At 33.4% G+C, this 19012-nt stretch overlaps 1 protein-coding gene across 1 annotated transcript in view; it reads left to right on the forward strand.

Moving 5' to 3' along the window:
• The window catches only part of LOC144452856 (sialidase-2-like), a 49710-nt gene extending 33229 nt beyond the window's left edge, over positions 1-16481 (forward strand). The window contains exons 4-8 of the mRNA XM_078144040.1: positions 796-1025; positions 1735-1815; positions 6179-6357; positions 14602-14787; positions 15639-16481. Coding sequence (XP_078000166.1) covers positions 796-1025; positions 1735-1815; positions 6179-6357; positions 14602-14787; positions 15639-15974 — 1012 coding nt within the window. The 3' untranslated portion in view covers positions 15975-16481. The remainder of the gene's footprint in view (positions 1-795; positions 1026-1734; positions 1816-6178; positions 6358-14601; positions 14788-15638) is intronic.
• Positions 16482-19012: the final 2531 nt, after the last annotated feature.

Here is a 19012-nt window from a genome sequence, read left to right on the forward strand (position 1 = left end):
ATATGTTTTGACTCTGTGAGTGGAAATTTTCATGACTGAAAGTGAGTGTAGAAATAATGGTCATAATTAGATAATTATGCTGTAGGGGAATGAAGTGTATGTTTAATGTTATATTAACAGGGTTCGTATATTCCTTGAAACTCCTTGAATTTAAGTCCTGGAAGTTCAAAGTAGGGTATGAATAAATAACTATTAGGGATGATCGCACAATGTCGTACAAGCTCAATAAGCAAACGTCGTTCGTTTAGGACAGAACCCCCTTCCCCCTCCCTCTATTAAAATGAACATTCACAAGTGTGACATCACACATTTGTATATGATGTAAACCATAATGCAAATTGTAGCAGTCACACCAGTACCACTACGATCGGTGCAATGTAAAAACATGATGGTAAAGATGAAGTTCCAACCTGATGGACCTGTTTACTGAGATGATGGTAAACACATAAAAAATACTGCAGCTGTAAACCCAGCATGGTATCTCACATTAGGAGTAAATTTTTATCAACTTATCAACATCTCAGTAGTAAATACAGAAGCTTTTATCATTGAAGGAGTGAAAGTTTTCGAAAGTTGGTTAGAAGTGCGAAAATGAAGTTCAGCAATCACATTGACGCCAGACCCCCTCCCCCTAAATGAAACTAAGTTCACTTGTTGAGAATGTGTGACATTGTCTGATCATCCGTCCCTTAGTAAAGCGTACTATAGCTGTTTTGGACAAGGTTTAGTGGTGTAGACTTATCATTCATGCTGAGTTCACAACTACTACAGAAAAGAAATATTATTTTCTTACAGGACAATGAACCCAGTGCCTATCGTGGACAAAGTTAACAATGCTGTAGTACTCGTATTTAACACGTATTCACCAGAACTGACGGAGGCAGATTTACTAAAAGGTGGTCACTATCAACAAACCCTGTATGTGATGAAAAGTAAAGATAACGGATTGACATGGAGTGATCCAGTAGACATTACAGAAATGACACTTGGTAGTGTAGAGAAACCATGGTCTCTTTATGCTCCAGGTAAGTCAGTACTATAACAGGAACCCCACGACTTGTTAGTGTCGTTGTCAAATACTTGGGAAATTTGTACGAGTGCTGGTAATATTCTCTGTGGCCACACTTTCATGAGCATAGCAAGTGAAAGTGCAGCAGAAAACACTGCAAGCATGAGTGCAAATACGTCTGAGTACCGACACTGGAACTCATGTGGCATAGGGTTCTGTTTATTGATAATAGCATGTTATGTATGTTCAAATTCAAACAGCAAAATTCCATAAAAACCATGCTAAAAGAAATAAGTACATACTTGTTTGAATACACAAAACGCATAATTGCACACTGTCATTTCTACAAAAAAATGTTGTTTCATATGTAATAATAACAGAACCCCAAGCCACATGAGTGCTAGTTCATTTGCTCTCGTATGTGCAGTGTTTTCTGCTGCACTTTTACTCACTACAATCATGGAAATACTGCCACAGAAAACACTGCAAAGCACTCGTACAAATACCACGAGTACATACTTGCATTCACATGTCATGGGATTCTGTCGTATTATGCCACAGGGAGCTGGTAAAAATATCTCATTACTTTTTTATCAGCAGTATTAAATATGTAAAAATATGGCTTGAATATTAACTAGTTTCACACCTCAGCACACTTTATCAAGTAATTTGAAGTGAATGATTACTTTTCTTCATCATGTATTTCTGGTTTGTTTATTTTGTAGGTCCTGGCCATGGGATTCAGTTGTCATCAGGTCGTCTTATTGTTCCTGGCAACTATTATATTAAGGATCCCACAGAACCAGGTAGACTGAAAACTGTTTATAACCTGATTACATAAAAGTAATAGAAAACGAAATATTGTAAATAAGTCTTTTATGAATGTTTATCAAAGTAGGGCCATTAATTAATATATGGAGTGTATCAAAATCCCTTATCGCTGTTAATGCATATGAACTCTTAGGTGGAGCCAAACTTGATCAGCAAAAAGCTATTTTTTTTACTCCAAAATTAAGAATTTGTTTATTTATTTCCTGTCATTATGTCATTGTCACTTACTTTAAATTGGCAATGAATGAATGAATGAATGTATGAATGAATGAATGTATGAATGAATGAATGAATGAATGAATGTATGAATGAATGAATGAATGAATGAATGAATGAATGAATGAATGAAAATAAAAGAATAGAAAAGAAATGATTGCATGTTTTTTTACATTTGATCAAACTAGGGAAAACCAATATTACATTATTGCATCAAAATAGAAAAAAGTAATATATCATCTGACATACATAAAAATATGAAAAACCAGTACTAGTATGTGAAGTGCATCAAAGTAATAGAAAACAAATTATTTGAAATGTCATAACAAATACTAGTTAAAATTTTATTAAGATAGAAAAAATATATTTCTTTCTAACATGCATGAAAATATGATAAACCATTAATACTTGAAGTGCATCAAAATTATTGGAATCATAATAATTAATATTGACAGCACTTTTAAAACTTTTTATCAAAAACGGGAAAAAAATGATTACGTTCTTGCCTTAGAAGAATAGAAAAAAATATTTATTACCTGATTAGTATTAAAAAAAATGTATTATCTGACATACATCAAATAGTTCAATATGATTTCTCACCTTTAATTGCATCAAAATGGAAAACAATTATTAGAATTGTCATGACAGTTATTGAAAACAGTTTTACACTTGTATGAAAATGGATAAAACTACTGAATATATCGGCATATATCTACCTAAAATGCACAACATGTCGCTTCCTTATCTACTTTCCACCTATTCTCCTTGTGGAAAAGATACAGAAGATTGCCCACTATGACTGATCTTCAGTCTAAGGCCAAGAAAAAAAAAAGAATTGTTTCTGGTCATGACAGTTTGTCTAAAATGGTGCAACAATGCGATTTTATCTTTTTTGGGGGATTTTTTTAATTTCCAACAAACCTGTCACTCAGTCTACTATTTATGGCAGTTACTGTTCTTTTTATTTAGTACTTTAGAGCAAGTGTGTATGTGGGGCAGATGTCATTTGCTTGTTCAGAATTCACTCTGCAGTTGTCTTCACTGAATTTGGGAGGGTTATTTTTGTGTTTCCCCACGGATCTGCAGGCTGGATAAACACACACCAAAAAAGACCGACGTGAGGTGGTATTTAAGTGATGCATGCACTGACCAGAAACTATTCTTATTTTTTTTAGCCGCAGGATTTTTTTATGATATTGAAAACCTGAAAAATTCAATTCAATTTTATGGAATAAATACCCACCATGTAGACATGCTGACATTAAGAATAACTCAATTGTGTTTGGTCATAGATATAATAATATACATACATTCATGTACATTTTTCCATAAAAGTTTGAAAATTAATTAGGTCATCTCCATAAATTTATATTTGGGTAATTTGGGATTCATTTCAAAAAAATTCTTATTTACTGTGTGAATTGAATGTGACAAATATAGTATAATTTATGGTAAATTTATTACCGATAATATATTTTACGATGCACATTTGAGAATAACACACCGTAGTATTGCCAAGGGAGGAACACATTCCAAAGCTGATTGATAATAGAACAAAATTAATTTTCCGTAGATACACACTGACATAGTTTGTCTGACTATGGAATACAGTATGATAAATAAATTCCAAGAAATTAAACAAATTTATATAATAACCTTTCAAATCGACTCACAATTGTTTAGGAATCAATTAATTTTTTCTTTCAAATCGACTCACGATTGTCTAAATATAGAATATGATAAATATCGAGAAATCAATCATTTGTTAAATCGACTCATGATTCCATCACGTCATTTGTTTAATATTTTGATAGGTATTGGGACTACTGAGATCAGATCAAATGTGTCTCTCAAACATTATCTTTTCAAAAACTCGTTTAGACCAAGAACATTCTACTTAGCCATGTCTCTGCTCTTACTGGTTGTAGTGAGTGAAAAGAGATGATATTCTGATAACGTCATTACTGTTATTACACTGTGTGTTTTGAAGACCAGGCATGTGCTTATATCTGGCATATGCTCATTTAAGTTTATATTCCATGAAAACTTTTCATGAAACAGGCTTTAGTCAGCTAGTCTCAGGACTCATTCACAATTAGTGCTTACCTCTGTTTAAAAACCATGTTGTGTTTCACCATCAGCAGTGTAGGATTCTCTCCCAAGTTTACATTTTGTGAGTATGAGCATCCAAAATAAATACTGAATTGTCATCCATAAGACCACATATGGTCAGTGATAGCGTAAATATATATTAGACAAAATATAACAACATTACAACACACTTTATGTAGCTACTGAAGAGTCTGTCCTTACTTATGTGTACAGAAAGGAATTTTGTAAGGTGAAGTGTGTCATCTGAATTGGTAGTATTATAGACATATTTTTCTTCACTACTTAAACGAGTAAATTTTGTAGTCGTAAAAGAAAATAACATCTCTCAGATTAAACTGTTCCTTTTGAAAACACTGAAAAAAGCAGCAGCATAGACTACAACATGATGGTCTAAAGGGTAGAGTGGTCAGTGTGGAATCTGCAGGTTGCAGGTTCGAGCCTTGTCATTGTCATATAACTAGGGACCTGGTAGGATAGAGGTTGCAGTGTCAATGCGTAAATCCTATGTGTGTATAAAGGCTACAATGGATTGTATGCTTCCCTGGGAGTTGTGGAAATATAAAAGGATTTTGTGCCGCTATAGATCCATGCTAGGGGTAATAATTGTAAAGTGCTTTGACTACAGTGTGAGAAAGTGTTATCTGAGAACTAACATCATTCTTACAACACTCATATGTGCCATCGTTGAAAATTCAATGATTTGCAGACCTTGAAAATTCAACGATTTGCAGACCTTGAAAATTCAACGATTTGCAGACCTTGAAAATTCAATGATTCGCAGACCTTGAAAATTCAACGATTTGCAGACCTTGAAAATTCAACGATTTACAGACCTTGAAAATTCAACATTAAAAGGTTATAAATTATCAATTATATCTAATCATTAGTAGTGTACATGAAATAAAAAAAACACATTAATTTTAGTTGATCGAATTTATCTTGTTATTTTATTGTAGGTGCATGCCCTCAAAATGGTTGCAGTAGACATTATTCTATTAATTTCGTTTGTACTCAAATCATTTATCATCTTGGTACCACATGTTACAAAATGTATTGTCACGAAAAATGATTTTGAAATCGCTGTTTTGTAATAATTGTAAGAGTTTGATGTAAATGATGATGATAAAGAGGAAGAAGATGACCTTTAAGAACCATACTTATCCCAGTCGTAAATTAACAAATTCCGGAATAGATGATAAGATTAAAGAATAAATCATAAATTTTATCTCCATATGGATAAGTGTGTCATTTTATTTGAGGTATTTGACAAAAAAACCATAAATACCCAAGTTGTAAATTCACAAATTGTGTTCAAAGTGGTCATATGGATGAGGATTTGGTATTCGTTTTAGATTTTTAATTCATAAAACAAATTTATAATGGCGTCCTACTTGAAAAATCAATGTGAAATAACATATGCCAAGTCTGTGTTTGTAACTCAATACATTGCAAAGGATTAAGAAATGTGGAAAGTATTTGTTATGGAACATACAATTATAACTATCAACTTTTCACTCATTTTTGTGTGTGCAATATTTCAGAAGCAAATGTACAATATAAATGCATAACTTTAAGATTTACATGAATCAATTTATTGCACCAGGCCATTTTTCCCCCAAGTATAAACAACCCCCCCCCCAAAAAAAAACAAAAAAAAAAACAAAACAAAAAACAAAAAAAAAAAAAAAAAAAAATCAAAAACAAATAAAAAACAAACAAACAAATAAACAAACAAACAAAAACACAATACAAATTTTAGAAAAACCATACCTGCCCAAGTCATAGAATAGTGAAGTATATTTAATATTGACGGAGAAATGATATCAACATACATGTACTTCGAAATTTCTATGAATGAATTTATCGTATTATGTCATTCTAAATGTATGGCCTGAAAAAAACACCTGCCCAAGTCATAAATTAGCAAAGTTTAACATTTTCAGAGAAAATGATATGAATTACAAATTAATTGAAATTTATGGGAATCATTTTATTACTATTTTATTCTAGGTATATGGCCTCAAATAAAAACTGCGGTGATGGAATTTTTTGATGTATTACATGGTTCATTAGCAACATCTAATGTAATATATAGTGATGATGGGGGTCAAACCTGGCAGGTTGGGGGATGTGTACCAGCTGCTATAACTCCATTAGGAGACAAAACCATTCAATCTAATGAAGCCCAGGTTAGTCTCAATTTAAACTTATTACTTTAAGTAATATTTACTTTGTTAATATCTTCTAAAAGCTAGTGTGTAGTTGTTAGAAAATGAGTTTGGTCGACTCCACAAGATCCCTTTGTGTTATGATTTGGGCAGAAAAATGTCCATTTGAAGACAAAACCATTCAATCTAACGAAAACCAGGTTAGTCTCAATTTGAAATTATTACTTTAAAGTAATATTTATTTGTAGTTGTTAGCAAATGAGTTTGATCGACTCAACAAGATCCCTGAGCAGAAAAGCCTCCATTTTGAGACAAAACCATTCAATCTAACGAAAACCAGGTTAGTCTCAATTTGAAATTATTACTTTAAAGTAATATTTATTTGTAGTTGTTAGCAAATGAGTTTGATCGACTCAACAAGATCCCTGAGCAGAAAAGCCTCCATTTTGAGACAAAACCATTCAATCTAACAAACACCAGGTTAGTCTCAATTTGAATTTATTACTTAAAGTAAAATTCAGTTTATTATTTTCTTCTAAATACTTGTTTATTAGTTGTTAGAAAATGATTTTGTTCAACTCCACAAGTTCCCTGCATTATGATTTGGACATAAAAACCTCCATTTCGATACAAAAAACATTCATTGTAACGAAGCCCGGGTTTAATAGTTACATTTCAAAACTTATTACAAACTTATGAAGTAGTAATGTTTCCCATTGTTAGTTTCTTCCTAAAATTAACTTTATTATTAGTTGTTAAAAAAATAATAATTGTCTGAATCCACAAAATCCCAATTTAATTTTTTAAAAATGATTTTGACATAAAAATGTCCATTGGAGAAAAAGCCACAAACAAAGTCAAGGTTAGTTATATATAAAACTTATTTCATAAAGTAAAATTTTAGTTTGTGCACGTGGGTACACAAGATTTGTTTAAATATATTAGTTGTTTGAAAAATGAATAATTGGTTAGATACATAGTACACTTACTGCATTAAGTAATAAATTACTTTATCTGTATTTTCCAACAACCTGGCTTATTTAATGTACAGATGAAATGATATTTGGTTGGTGTTTCATTCATTGGACAGGATGCTTTTGACGTGAAGATGGACATATTTCAACCCCTTAGACGTATTTCAACCCCTCACTAACAATAACAGAGACACAACTGACACCACAAGATCATTTACCTAATCCCATTGAAAAGTAATAATTTAAAAACATACATTGTTAGTCTTTTCACAGTCCTGTAGAAATAGGTTTTATAATATGCTGAAAACAGTACACATGGACTTGATTATTTTAATGGTGGTAATTGTTTACTTTCTAACTGATAATCAACATTTTAACTTGACTACTTCTACATCTACACTGTGCACGGCATTAATGTAATTGTTTCTTATACATTAGAAGTTGTCTGAGTGTAGGTAATAAATGTTATGTTACTTGTCGTTAAATGAAACATCAAGGCGACATCAGTTCTACTGTCACCAGTCATTAGTTGTGAGAAAAATCAATAATTGATTTAATAATCTAGTAAATATTATGCTTTGGACATTAAAACCGCCTTTTGAAAACATTCAAACCATTCAATTTCATTAAGTTCAGATTAGTTACATTTTTAATTTATGATAAATATATCAAGTAGTAATTTGTGTCATTTGTTTTTTTCTTCCTAAAAAATATCTTAGTTATTAGTTGATTGAAAAATCAAGTTGATTGAATCCACTAAAAAATATGATTTGGACATTAAACTTCAATTTTGAAAGAAAGTTTAAGATTTCAATCTAATGAAGTCTTGGTTAGTCTCAACTTATTACATAAAATAATTTGTTTTAGTGTATAAATATCTTCTCAAGCCTTGCTTCATCAGTTGTTAGACAGTGATTACGTTACCACATGGTAAATTACTAATAGAATAGCAAGATTACATGCAAAGTGACACCTTGTTTGATTGGGTTGATTAACATGTACCACCATCAAATTCTAGACATTGTCACAGCAGAACTGTATACTTCCAGTGATAAGGCATACAAAAAATTGTGTGGTTCCGATAACATTCAATTTTAGAATAGGTTGGGTAGGTAGATTTTTTATTTCATTAAAAAAATCTTTTTTTATATGTGAGTGTCTAGTTCAGGTAGTTATGTTTTTTTCTGTTGTTGTAGACTACCAAGATCCCTGCTGTTTGATTTGAACATAGAAACCTTATAATTTTTGTAATAAGTGTTAAGTTTCATCCGTATTATGTTGAAAGATACATGTATCCTCATAGACTCCTAAGGACCAACAATTTGCTGTAACTCTGCAAAACTGCTGATCTTTATGCAAATCTGTTGGTCTTGGACCTAAGTTATTTTCACAAACTGCTCTTAATTCATAATTACTAGCTTTCCGATGTTAGTTTTCTAGTTAAAAAATTAATAAATGGTTAAATCCAGTCGATCGTGGTTTGATTTTTTGGACAACTGTTATACAAACATAAAATAGTTTGATCACTGTGTTAATGTGTGTACTTTATGACAGTTGTACCATATGGCAGTAATGTTAATATCAAAGTATTAAAAAGTAGTGTATAAATATAATACAAACATTTATTTCAATAATACTTTTTGTGTGCTATTAATATTTATGGCCTTATGATGTGGGTTTTACAGATTGAGGTCCGTATGGCAGAAGGGCCCAACTTTATGAGGGAGTGTAAGCCGTACTACAAAGGTCTGCAAAACCTATATCCGGGCCGTAAAGGTTTTATCATCTACCTTATGTAGTGTGGCGGAAACATCATTTTAATTGCATAACCACATAAATTAATAATGAAACATTATTCTAAGCTCAAAAGATATTGAGAAAAAAATCAAAACTGAATCACTGAGCGAACTGCTATCAATGAGCTCGCCACTTACCATATTTGGGCAAAGTGTGCCAGAGTAGGTTTGATGGCTGCTCTCCATTGAATTTCATAGGAAGAGATACTGGATACGTGATGAAAGGATTGGTTTCATATTAGCATTTATTAATATTTACCGTATATCCAGTTTAGCTTCCAATGTAATCCAATGGAAAACTCACTCATCAAAACTGTGCTGCAATTTCCATATCACACCCTGCTCACTTTGATATTAATATTTATTGGAATGTATATATATATAGTGATGGTAGCAGCCCTTATATGCCAATAAAATCGTATTAAATTAAGAATTCCAATTCATGCGACTGTAATGATTTATTAACAATGGTGTAATTCTGTACATGAATGTATGCAGAAAAATATAACGGCAAATTCTGCTGGAAAATTTATACATGGTATTAAAACATAAATCCTTGAGGAAACAGGATATGAAACAGTTAGTGTTTCACTAAAGTTATTTACTTTATTTTACAATTATCATCAGTTGGTTTATAATCCTTTACATATATATAGATTAGGTGAATTTCCTAGACTTGGTAATTAAATGGGATCAATAAACAGGAGGATCATTGTACAACTGTTTTGTGAATTGACAATATCATTAAATTATGGGATGACATTAGTAACAAATTGTGTACAATACATAGGTCTGAAGTCTGGTGATGTTAACGTTATATAGGGGATGACATTAGTAAGAAATTGTGTACATCACATAGGTCTGAAGTCTGGTGATGTTAACACTACATAGGGATGACATTAGTAACAAATTGTGTACATCACATAGGTCTGAAGTCTGGTGATGTTAACACTTACTACATAGTCATCGGGATCACATTTAACAAATTGTGTACAATGCATAGGTCTGAAGTCTGGTGACACAGCAAACACAAAAAAATGATAGATAATGAGAACACACATGAACAATAGCTTAGGTGTGGTAGCACAAGAGATGTCACATTTGTAATAATATTTTATGTACATGTAATCTGTTAAAAAATCCATTGAAGAATGATACAAAACACAGTGACAAACACCATAGATAGTTAGGGAGTGGTATATAACACAAGAATAGGCCTTTCCAAAATTTGCCACGGTGGCGCTCTACTTCCTGTTTACTCGGTTAATCATAGAACACTGCTGCATTCCTCAATGTCCGAACAATACAAAAAACCCCCCTGATTTATACTTCTACCGAATACCAAGAGACAAAGCTCTTAAGAAATGGTAGTATGGTGTGATGATACCCCCAATTTGAGCGAGGGCTCTGTATTCGTAATTTCCCTGATGCAATCTGGAATGGCCTACTGAAAACTCCTAATTTCATAGCAAGACTACATGCTAAGTATGCTATAATAACATGTTAAAATCTCATTCAAAAATGGTAAAAAGGATAAACACAACAGAATGAAATATAGATAATAAAGGGAATCTGAATGACGATTTCTGTGAAGGAAGTAAGCTCTTACGAGTCATGAATATTCAGTGTGCATCTAATGAATATTCATGTCTACTAATACCCATGGTGCAATGGTGTTCCATTGCAAGAACAATGGAGGTGGAAAATAGGTTTCAATTCGGTGTTTAATACCGAGTGAAAATTATGTGATGTGAAAATCATGTGTGATGTGAAATCATGAAATTACTCTCCAGAACCCAGAGTTTATGAAAAATCCTGGAGTAGTACTACTGACCATATGGCAAAGTACAAGTTGGATAAAGATGAAAATTTGGGTGTGAAAAACACAGTTATCTGATCAAACGAATGATTAAATTGAATGAATTCAGTTTCTTGCTACATTTTGTCTAATGAAATGAACTTACCAACCACCACCACCATGCAGACACCAAAACATTGGTGCCCATCTGTCGACATCTAGTTGCAGTATGTTTAAATAGTTTATTGCATTCAGAGTAAATGTAGCAAGAAATTACAATCTTGCTATCTTAAAGTGTAGAATTTATTGCTTAGTGGTTTCTGCATAATTATATCAAACAAAGTTAGAACACTAACCTGCAGTGCACTGTACAATTAGATATATATATGTTTCCTGTACAACATAGTCATAGCATCTGTACATTCTGTTGACATAACTAGGTGTGTTGAGTTACATAACAAAGTAATTCCTGTAATTTACTGACTGTTTACTGACTGTAACTGGCATACTTTATCCACCACATAACAGCAGAAAAGACATACTTATCGACCAGTTTATGTTCCTATATCACATAACTGTAAAACATGCTCCCCGGGGAGTATAAAAAGTTTTAAAGGACCATTGTGCTGATATAGGTCCATGCAAGGTACTACATTGTATAGTCTCGCTGCCAGACTCGCGTGACTATCGTCCCTAATCTGTTTATGTATGCCGATCGGCGCAGCCGTGAGAAGAGAGGGACTTCTGGCAGCGAGACTATACATTGTACAGTGCAATGACCAAGACATTCATTTATTGTAGAACTTAGAAGGTTCTTTAGTATGTGTATTGTTATAAAAGAGACTGTCTACAGGATTAGTGTATAATTTTCTTCAACATGGTACTTTTACGACACTAGTAATCCAGCCTTCAGTTTACTAAGATAGACACAAACTAAATCTATTGTTCTTCAATGTGGTAGATTACACAAGTGTGTGATAGCGGTTCCACTGTTGTGTGATTCTAATCACCCTGTGATCAAGATAGTGTAAACATTGGAAGTCGCAAAACAGCATTGCAAGTTCATGGAACTCTAAATAAACTAGTTTTCAGAGACGCCTCCCTACTGTGACAATAATTAAACCAACGTCCATTCAATAGCTTATCACTGTTGTATCAACATGTTGTAACAATAGTTTTAGTCTGTGTCTATCGTAGAAAAGCGAAGGTTCAACTACCAGCCTGAGGGTGATATTCTTCTTCAACATGCTGGTTTTAATTGTAATGATAAATAGCTTGAACTCTGCATGTAAAATCCCCAAGCAATATACTAGTCCTTTTTCCCATAACCATATCTAGTTTTCTTTTCAGATTTGACCACCTAGAAAAGTTTGTTAATCCCACCGTAATATGAAAGCATGACTCCTGACCTCCTACCCTTTCCCTAATGCTATTATTTTCCAATGCTTAGGAGTATTTGGTGCTATAAAAGCCTGGTTGTGGTACCATTTCCATTTCCTCCATGGTTGTTCCAATTTCTCCACTGTCCTGTGTAGTGATGACGGGGGAGTTACCTGGTTTGTAGGGGGAGTGGTAGATAACGCAATAGATATTGAAGGTAAAGAGGTGCACAGTAATGAAACACAGGTAGGCAATACATGTATGTATTGGTACCATCACTGTCTGCAGTCCTTTGTGATCATTATGTTATCACTCCATTATATCATGTATATGTGTACAGTGTCACTCATAGTAAATTGTCAAAAATTGTTATCATCAGTGTTGGTAATTTTATTAACAAATGGTTTGGTTCCCAAAATATTTTATCAGAGTTCCCCACAAGTGTTTAAGTTTTGGGTCGAATTGGGTTCCTGTCTGTGTTTTTGTTAACGTTGAGTTGAGTTGAGTTCCACTGATATTTTACCAGGGTTCTTTATCAGTGTGTTTTTGTGAAGGGTTATGTATTAAAATTGGTCAAATTTACTTGTCAGTGAGTTCTCCAGATATTCTGGGCTTCCCAACCAAAATTTTGGAAAACACAAATTTCCATGCCGTGTTGGTTTCCCATCACAGCATGGAAATCCCTTCATGTTTGACCAGATTTCTCTCCTCAGCCACCAATGTTCCAAACCTTATCAAAAACACTGATTTTTTTAGTGAGATATTCATGCTAAGAATTGTCTAGATGCACTGACAGTTCTTTTGTAGTTTTCAATGTTACATTGTATAATAATACCAGTTGTCAGTGAAAGTGTGATTGTATGATAGTTGCTTTTGTATTGTGGCCATATTATCATACATTACCTGCTAGATGTTAAATTTTGATGCTGGTAACTGAGCCTTCGATTTAATGAGATAGACGCAAACTAAATATATTATTCTTTGATCAATGTGGTAGATTACATTGGATTACAGAGGAACCGCTATCACATGACCCACTCATATAATCTATTGTTCTTCAATGTGGTAGATTTCACAAGTGGATGATAGTGGTTCCTCTGTTGTACAATTCTAATCACCCTGTGATCAACATAGTGTAAACATTGGAAGTCCCAAAACAACTGCAAGTTTATGAAACTCTAATAAAGTAGTTTCCAGAGACGCCGCCCTACTGAGACTATAATTAAACCAACATCCATTCAATAGCTTATCACTGTTCTATCAACGTGTTGCGACAATAGTTTTAGTTTGTGTCTATCTTAGTAAACGGAAGTCTTTATTACCAGTGAGAGTAATATGTACATGTATCCATTTTGATGTATAAGTCTCACATAATATAGTTGTTCATTTCACATTTTTAATATAAATATTGTGTATTCATAATATGTACATCTCTTTTTTACATTCCCATTACTATATGATAATAATGTATACAACTTTGGGTTTTGAAAGGGAATATCAGATGAAATTTACCATGTTTTCATTTCAGTTTCCACAATAATGTTTCTAGACCGTCGACAGTCGCTCGCGCCTTTTTTCCCCTACGTTTTATCTAAATTTAAGTTGTTGCCGCGCTCCAATCCTGTGCAATACTACTATAATCGCATACTGATATCAAGGGCTGTATGCGATTATAGTAGTGGTGCGCCGAATCGGAGCGCAGCGACAACTTAAGTTTAGATGAAACGTAGGAAAAAAATGCGCGAGTGACTGTCGACTGTCGACTGTCTATGATATTTCAAGTTTATGTAAAACTGAAGTCTTGTAAACTATGAATAAACTAGAAGTAATCCCATTGGTCAATTCAGGATAATTGTAATGTCAAGATAACGAATATTCATGAGGTCGCTTACATTAATCTGACACCTAGGAACTTACCAATAATAATCTTTCTTACATCAATGTGGCAGCTAGGAACTGGCCAATAGGAGAGTGTCTTACATTGTACATTCACCAGACAGCTAGAAACAAACCAATGAGATGGTGCTATGTATCAATGTGACAGTTAGGAACTAACCAATAGGAATCTGTCTCACCTCAATATGATAATTAGGAACTAGCCAATAGGAATCTTTCTTACTTCACTATGACATGAACTAACCAATAGGAATCTTTCTACTTCAATATGACAGGAACTAACCAATAGGAGTCTTTCTTACTTCAATATGACATAAACTAACCAATAGGAATCTTCTTACTTCACTGTGACAGGGACTGACCAATGAGATGATGTGTATTACATCATCAAATCATTAACTATTCATATCTCCCTACACAGGCAGTAGAATTGGATGATGGAGTGATTTGTATGAATTGTCGAACACTGGGATCTGAGGCACCACGAGTACAGTCCTTTAGTAGTGACAAGGGAATGACATTTACTAGAGCAGAGATTGTGGAAGAATTAGTGGAGCCAGGATTTACTGTCTGGATTCCTGGTGTTAAAAACTTTGGTGGTTGTCAGGTAATAATCATTCTATTTTTTTATTCTATTTCTTTGAATTTGTTGAATAAATGATGACTAGTCCAACTACAGAGAATGTACATTTCATGGGAAGGCCAGAATGTACATTTCATGGGAAGGCCAGAATGTACATTTCATGGGAAGGCCAGAATGTACATTTCATGGGAAGGCCAGAATGTACATTTCATGGGAAGGCCAGAATGTACATTTCATGGGAAGGCCAGAATGTACATTTCATTATGATGTGAAGGCCAGAACTTGAGGAGATCTGTATAACTTTGATATAAAATAACAATGATTTGCTCCCAATGAAGTTGAATTTAAAACCTTTTATTTCTACTTTTCAGCCCTGCACAGCCAATCTTCATTGTCAATATAAAAAAAAAACAAGTTCTGGCCTTCCCATGAATGCATGGCCAGCAATACTAAACTTCTTTTTACCTATTCCTGACAAAGGTCCTTTATGCAGGACTGAACCATAGAAATAAAATTTTTTAAATACAACCTCATTGGGAGCAAATTGTTCAATTTCTTGTTCGACACATTACTTCCACTCCACACTCTTCACATACATTACTATAGGCGTGCTTGAGAATAAGTCAACCATCTCGTTCTATTTTGACCATCTAGCATAAGCTAAAATGCTACTGCAGGTATAAACAACAAAAAGATAAAATAACAGTAAGAACAGTGAAAAGCTTTACAAGTTCAAAAGGAATTTATTTACATTTAATATTAATAACTTTTAATGTTTGACCTGTTACATTTTTCGCATGACTTTGTCTTTTAAATGAGAGGATGAGATGATGATTCCAATTACGTAATTATACCGTACATTTTCCTTACTACAGGGCAGTGTTCTTGGTTTCCCTGCTCCGGATGGTGTTCCTGATAGTCTTCCCAAAACATGGGTTGTCTTCTCCAATCCAGCTGATCGGGAAAAACGAATCAATCTTTCAGTACGACTGAGTGTGGATGGCTGCAAGACCTGGAGCTCACCATGGAAGCTGTGTCCTGGAGCAAGTGCTTATTCCGATTTAACGTATTTTGAAATGAACAATGACGACGGATCCCGGTGTCAAACATTTGCATGTCTCTACGAATGTGGTCCAACCGACTACCCATATGAGAAAATTGTATTCCAGATGTTTACTTTGCAGGCTTTGTTAGAGGGTACGAAGCAATGAATTTTTTGAAAGAGTGACAGTTTAGTCACACTGATGTTATCAAGGTGTTATCAGACAGCATAGAATGCAAAAAAAAAAAAACCCGGCAAATCTTGGCTGATTTACAGATCAGTAAATTAAGTGTTGATAAGACATTAAGAAAAGTAACACAAATTTCTGCACATTGATAAATCGATGAAATGATGGATTTTTTTTATCAAAATGATAAAATTAAACAACAAAAATTTGTGGCAGATTGATAGATACAGTCACTGTATAGTGATAAAGGTATTGGCAGCTCGATAAATAATTGGAGCTACTATTTGTTGAGAAAATTTTACAGAAAGTTACAAGCACCTTTATTGCTTTGTGTCATATGAATAGAAAATGCTAAGAAAGTATCAACTTACATGAAAATATTTTGACCAATTTACTGCATTTAGTTCTTTTAAAATAGTTTTACAAAAACAGATTTGATTGACATTAGTTGCTAGGATAGATATCCTTGTACAATTATACACATCCAGTTTTAGAAAGGTTTTCATTTTTGTTCCTAGATAGTTTGACAATTACTTGAAAGAAGAAGAAAACCCAGGCATGTTTCATTTGCATGATTGTGACTAGATTAATGTCAGTGCTGAAAACAAGTTTTTACAGGGCCAATATTCAGTCCCAGGTAAGTGTCTTGACACTTCCCAACATGTATCAAACCAATGTTTTCATGAATACTGTCCCCAAAAATGCAACTATTTTCAAAAATACATTGACAGATTTCATTCCTGTATATTCATAATACTGTAGTCCAACATTAGGAGATAAAAAATATGTAATACTCTCTAAAATGGTAGTTTCATAGGTGCTTTATGAGCTCTGTGAGTCATCTACAGTTTCATAGATGCTCTATAAGCTCTGTGAGCAATGCTACATGGTCAAAGTCATCTAGCAAAATAAGCATCATCAAAAAACGAACCCTATTTATATGCAGTTAAGGCCTTTAAAAGCAAAACAGTCAATCGCAATCATGATTGTTTACATGTTATGAAGTCTAGAAAGTTTGACTAATTTTATGAAGATTATGTTATTTTGCATCAGCGAAATGATTACTATGACAACAAATTATCAGTCTAGTCATTTACAATTTCATCACAACATTTTCCATGTTTACATCACGCCCCCCCAAAAAAACCAATCCTCAACCCTCCCCCCCTTATCAAATGATGTACCCCTTAAGTGCAAAGGTCAACAAAAGCGAAACCATTTTGTTCTTGATTATTAGCGACAAAAAGAGTTTGTCTCTCCAAGTTGTAAAACACCACAAAGCTGAACAATTCATGAACATTTTCCTGTACACTCTATATTAAAATATGGCACAATTGTACTTGAATTTCGTGTGCCAACCATTTCATAGATGAACCATTACTCCAAAAATTCATAATGTTATATATAAGACTAAGTATATAAAGCACTTCCATATCATGCCACATATATGCCTAGACCACTATTTCAGAGGGTAGAGCTTGAAAAGGTAAGAACACTTGAATTTGACATTACTCGTTGAATTCATTGTATTTTAGACGATTTTTAGACATTTGATGATTTTTCAAAGTAGATAACACATAGGAGTATGTTGAAAATGAGTATACACATTCTGTTGCACTAAAATGAACCGTATGTCGTAACAGTGAATAGCACCCTCTAGTGGTGAAATGTTTGTTACCATTAAATTCAAACTTGATGCCTCAGTTTGTCGTAAGTTTTTATCAAAATAGCCTCATTTTTTACGCTTACCATTTTCACATTTCACATGTCACAAATCAAATTTGATCACTGTTGAATGACCAAATTTTGTTGAAGGCCGCCCTCTAGTGGCAATATATTACAGGAGTGGTCCATTCGATTCGTATATGAAATACACGTATGTTCATATCATTAGACATTTTATGAAAAGAGCACCAAATATTTCATGTTTACCAGGTACATTTTGAAATAAACCTTTTTGATCACAGCTGGATTTTTCCACATATTGAATGGCGCCCTCTAGTGGCTGGCTAGTGCAAGAATGACCAGACAAACTGAGCATCAATATGTTTAACAATAAGACCTTTTTTTCAATTTTCACCGTAAATATTCTTCACCTTATCAACTTGTTATACTTGTGGTGAAGGGCGCCCTCTAAAGGTAATATACAACAATGGCCAGACTAAACATCAATGTCTTCATATATAAATAGTTCGATAAAAAAAAAATGTGTTCCGTTTTCACCCTTGACATTTTACAACTGATCAAAGTCAATCAATTAATTTTTTGTCATTTGTATTGATTTACTTGGCTACTAACGTCATTCCAGTTGCTATGGTAACAGCATTTAATTAGTCATCACTCAAAAGTTTTGAAAGTTGTTAATACATGCATTTGGTAACCATGAGGGTTTGTATTTCATATTGCAAACATATTTCAGCAGTGACTATAAAAAATAATGAATTGTAACCATAGTTACTGTCACGCTAGTATAGTTTATCAATATTTATTTATTTGTTTTCAACAAATGCAACAGACTAAAGATTCTTTGTTGTTTGCAACCCTTTAAAGCTGGCTGTCAGATACATCGTGTCATTCTGCCCTCACTGGCCTCCTTTGACCGATGTGTGAGGGCGCCCTGTCATAGCGTACCTTACAGACTACACTGTAAATTGATTTTTTTTGTCACTGTTTTGTTAGATTTAATGATTTACTCATAATATTGTACACCCTGAACTGTATTGGATCATTAGTTGGTAGCTGTACACCTATGCTATAATAAATATTGGATCACTAGTTGTGAACACATTTGTGTTGCCGTACACATATAGTACAATAAATTTACTCAAATTGATTTTTAGGTCCGCACCCTAAAATAATCACGATGTCAACTTATTACTTATACTACTTAAAGATCAAATCAACCTCTAATTGACATGTACAGTGTCTAATTATTGGTATTTTAATAATTTTCAGTGAATATTTTGTTTTGTGTCTGATCGAAAAAAATAATTCCCCAGTTATAGCGGCCGGCTGTGGAC

The sequence above is a fragment of the Glandiceps talaboti genome, chromosome 23 (assembly GCF_964340395.1).
Source record: "Glandiceps talaboti chromosome 23, keGlaTala1.1, whole genome shotgun sequence".
NCBI lineage: Eukaryota > Metazoa > Hemichordata > Enteropneusta > Spengelidae > Glandiceps > Glandiceps talaboti.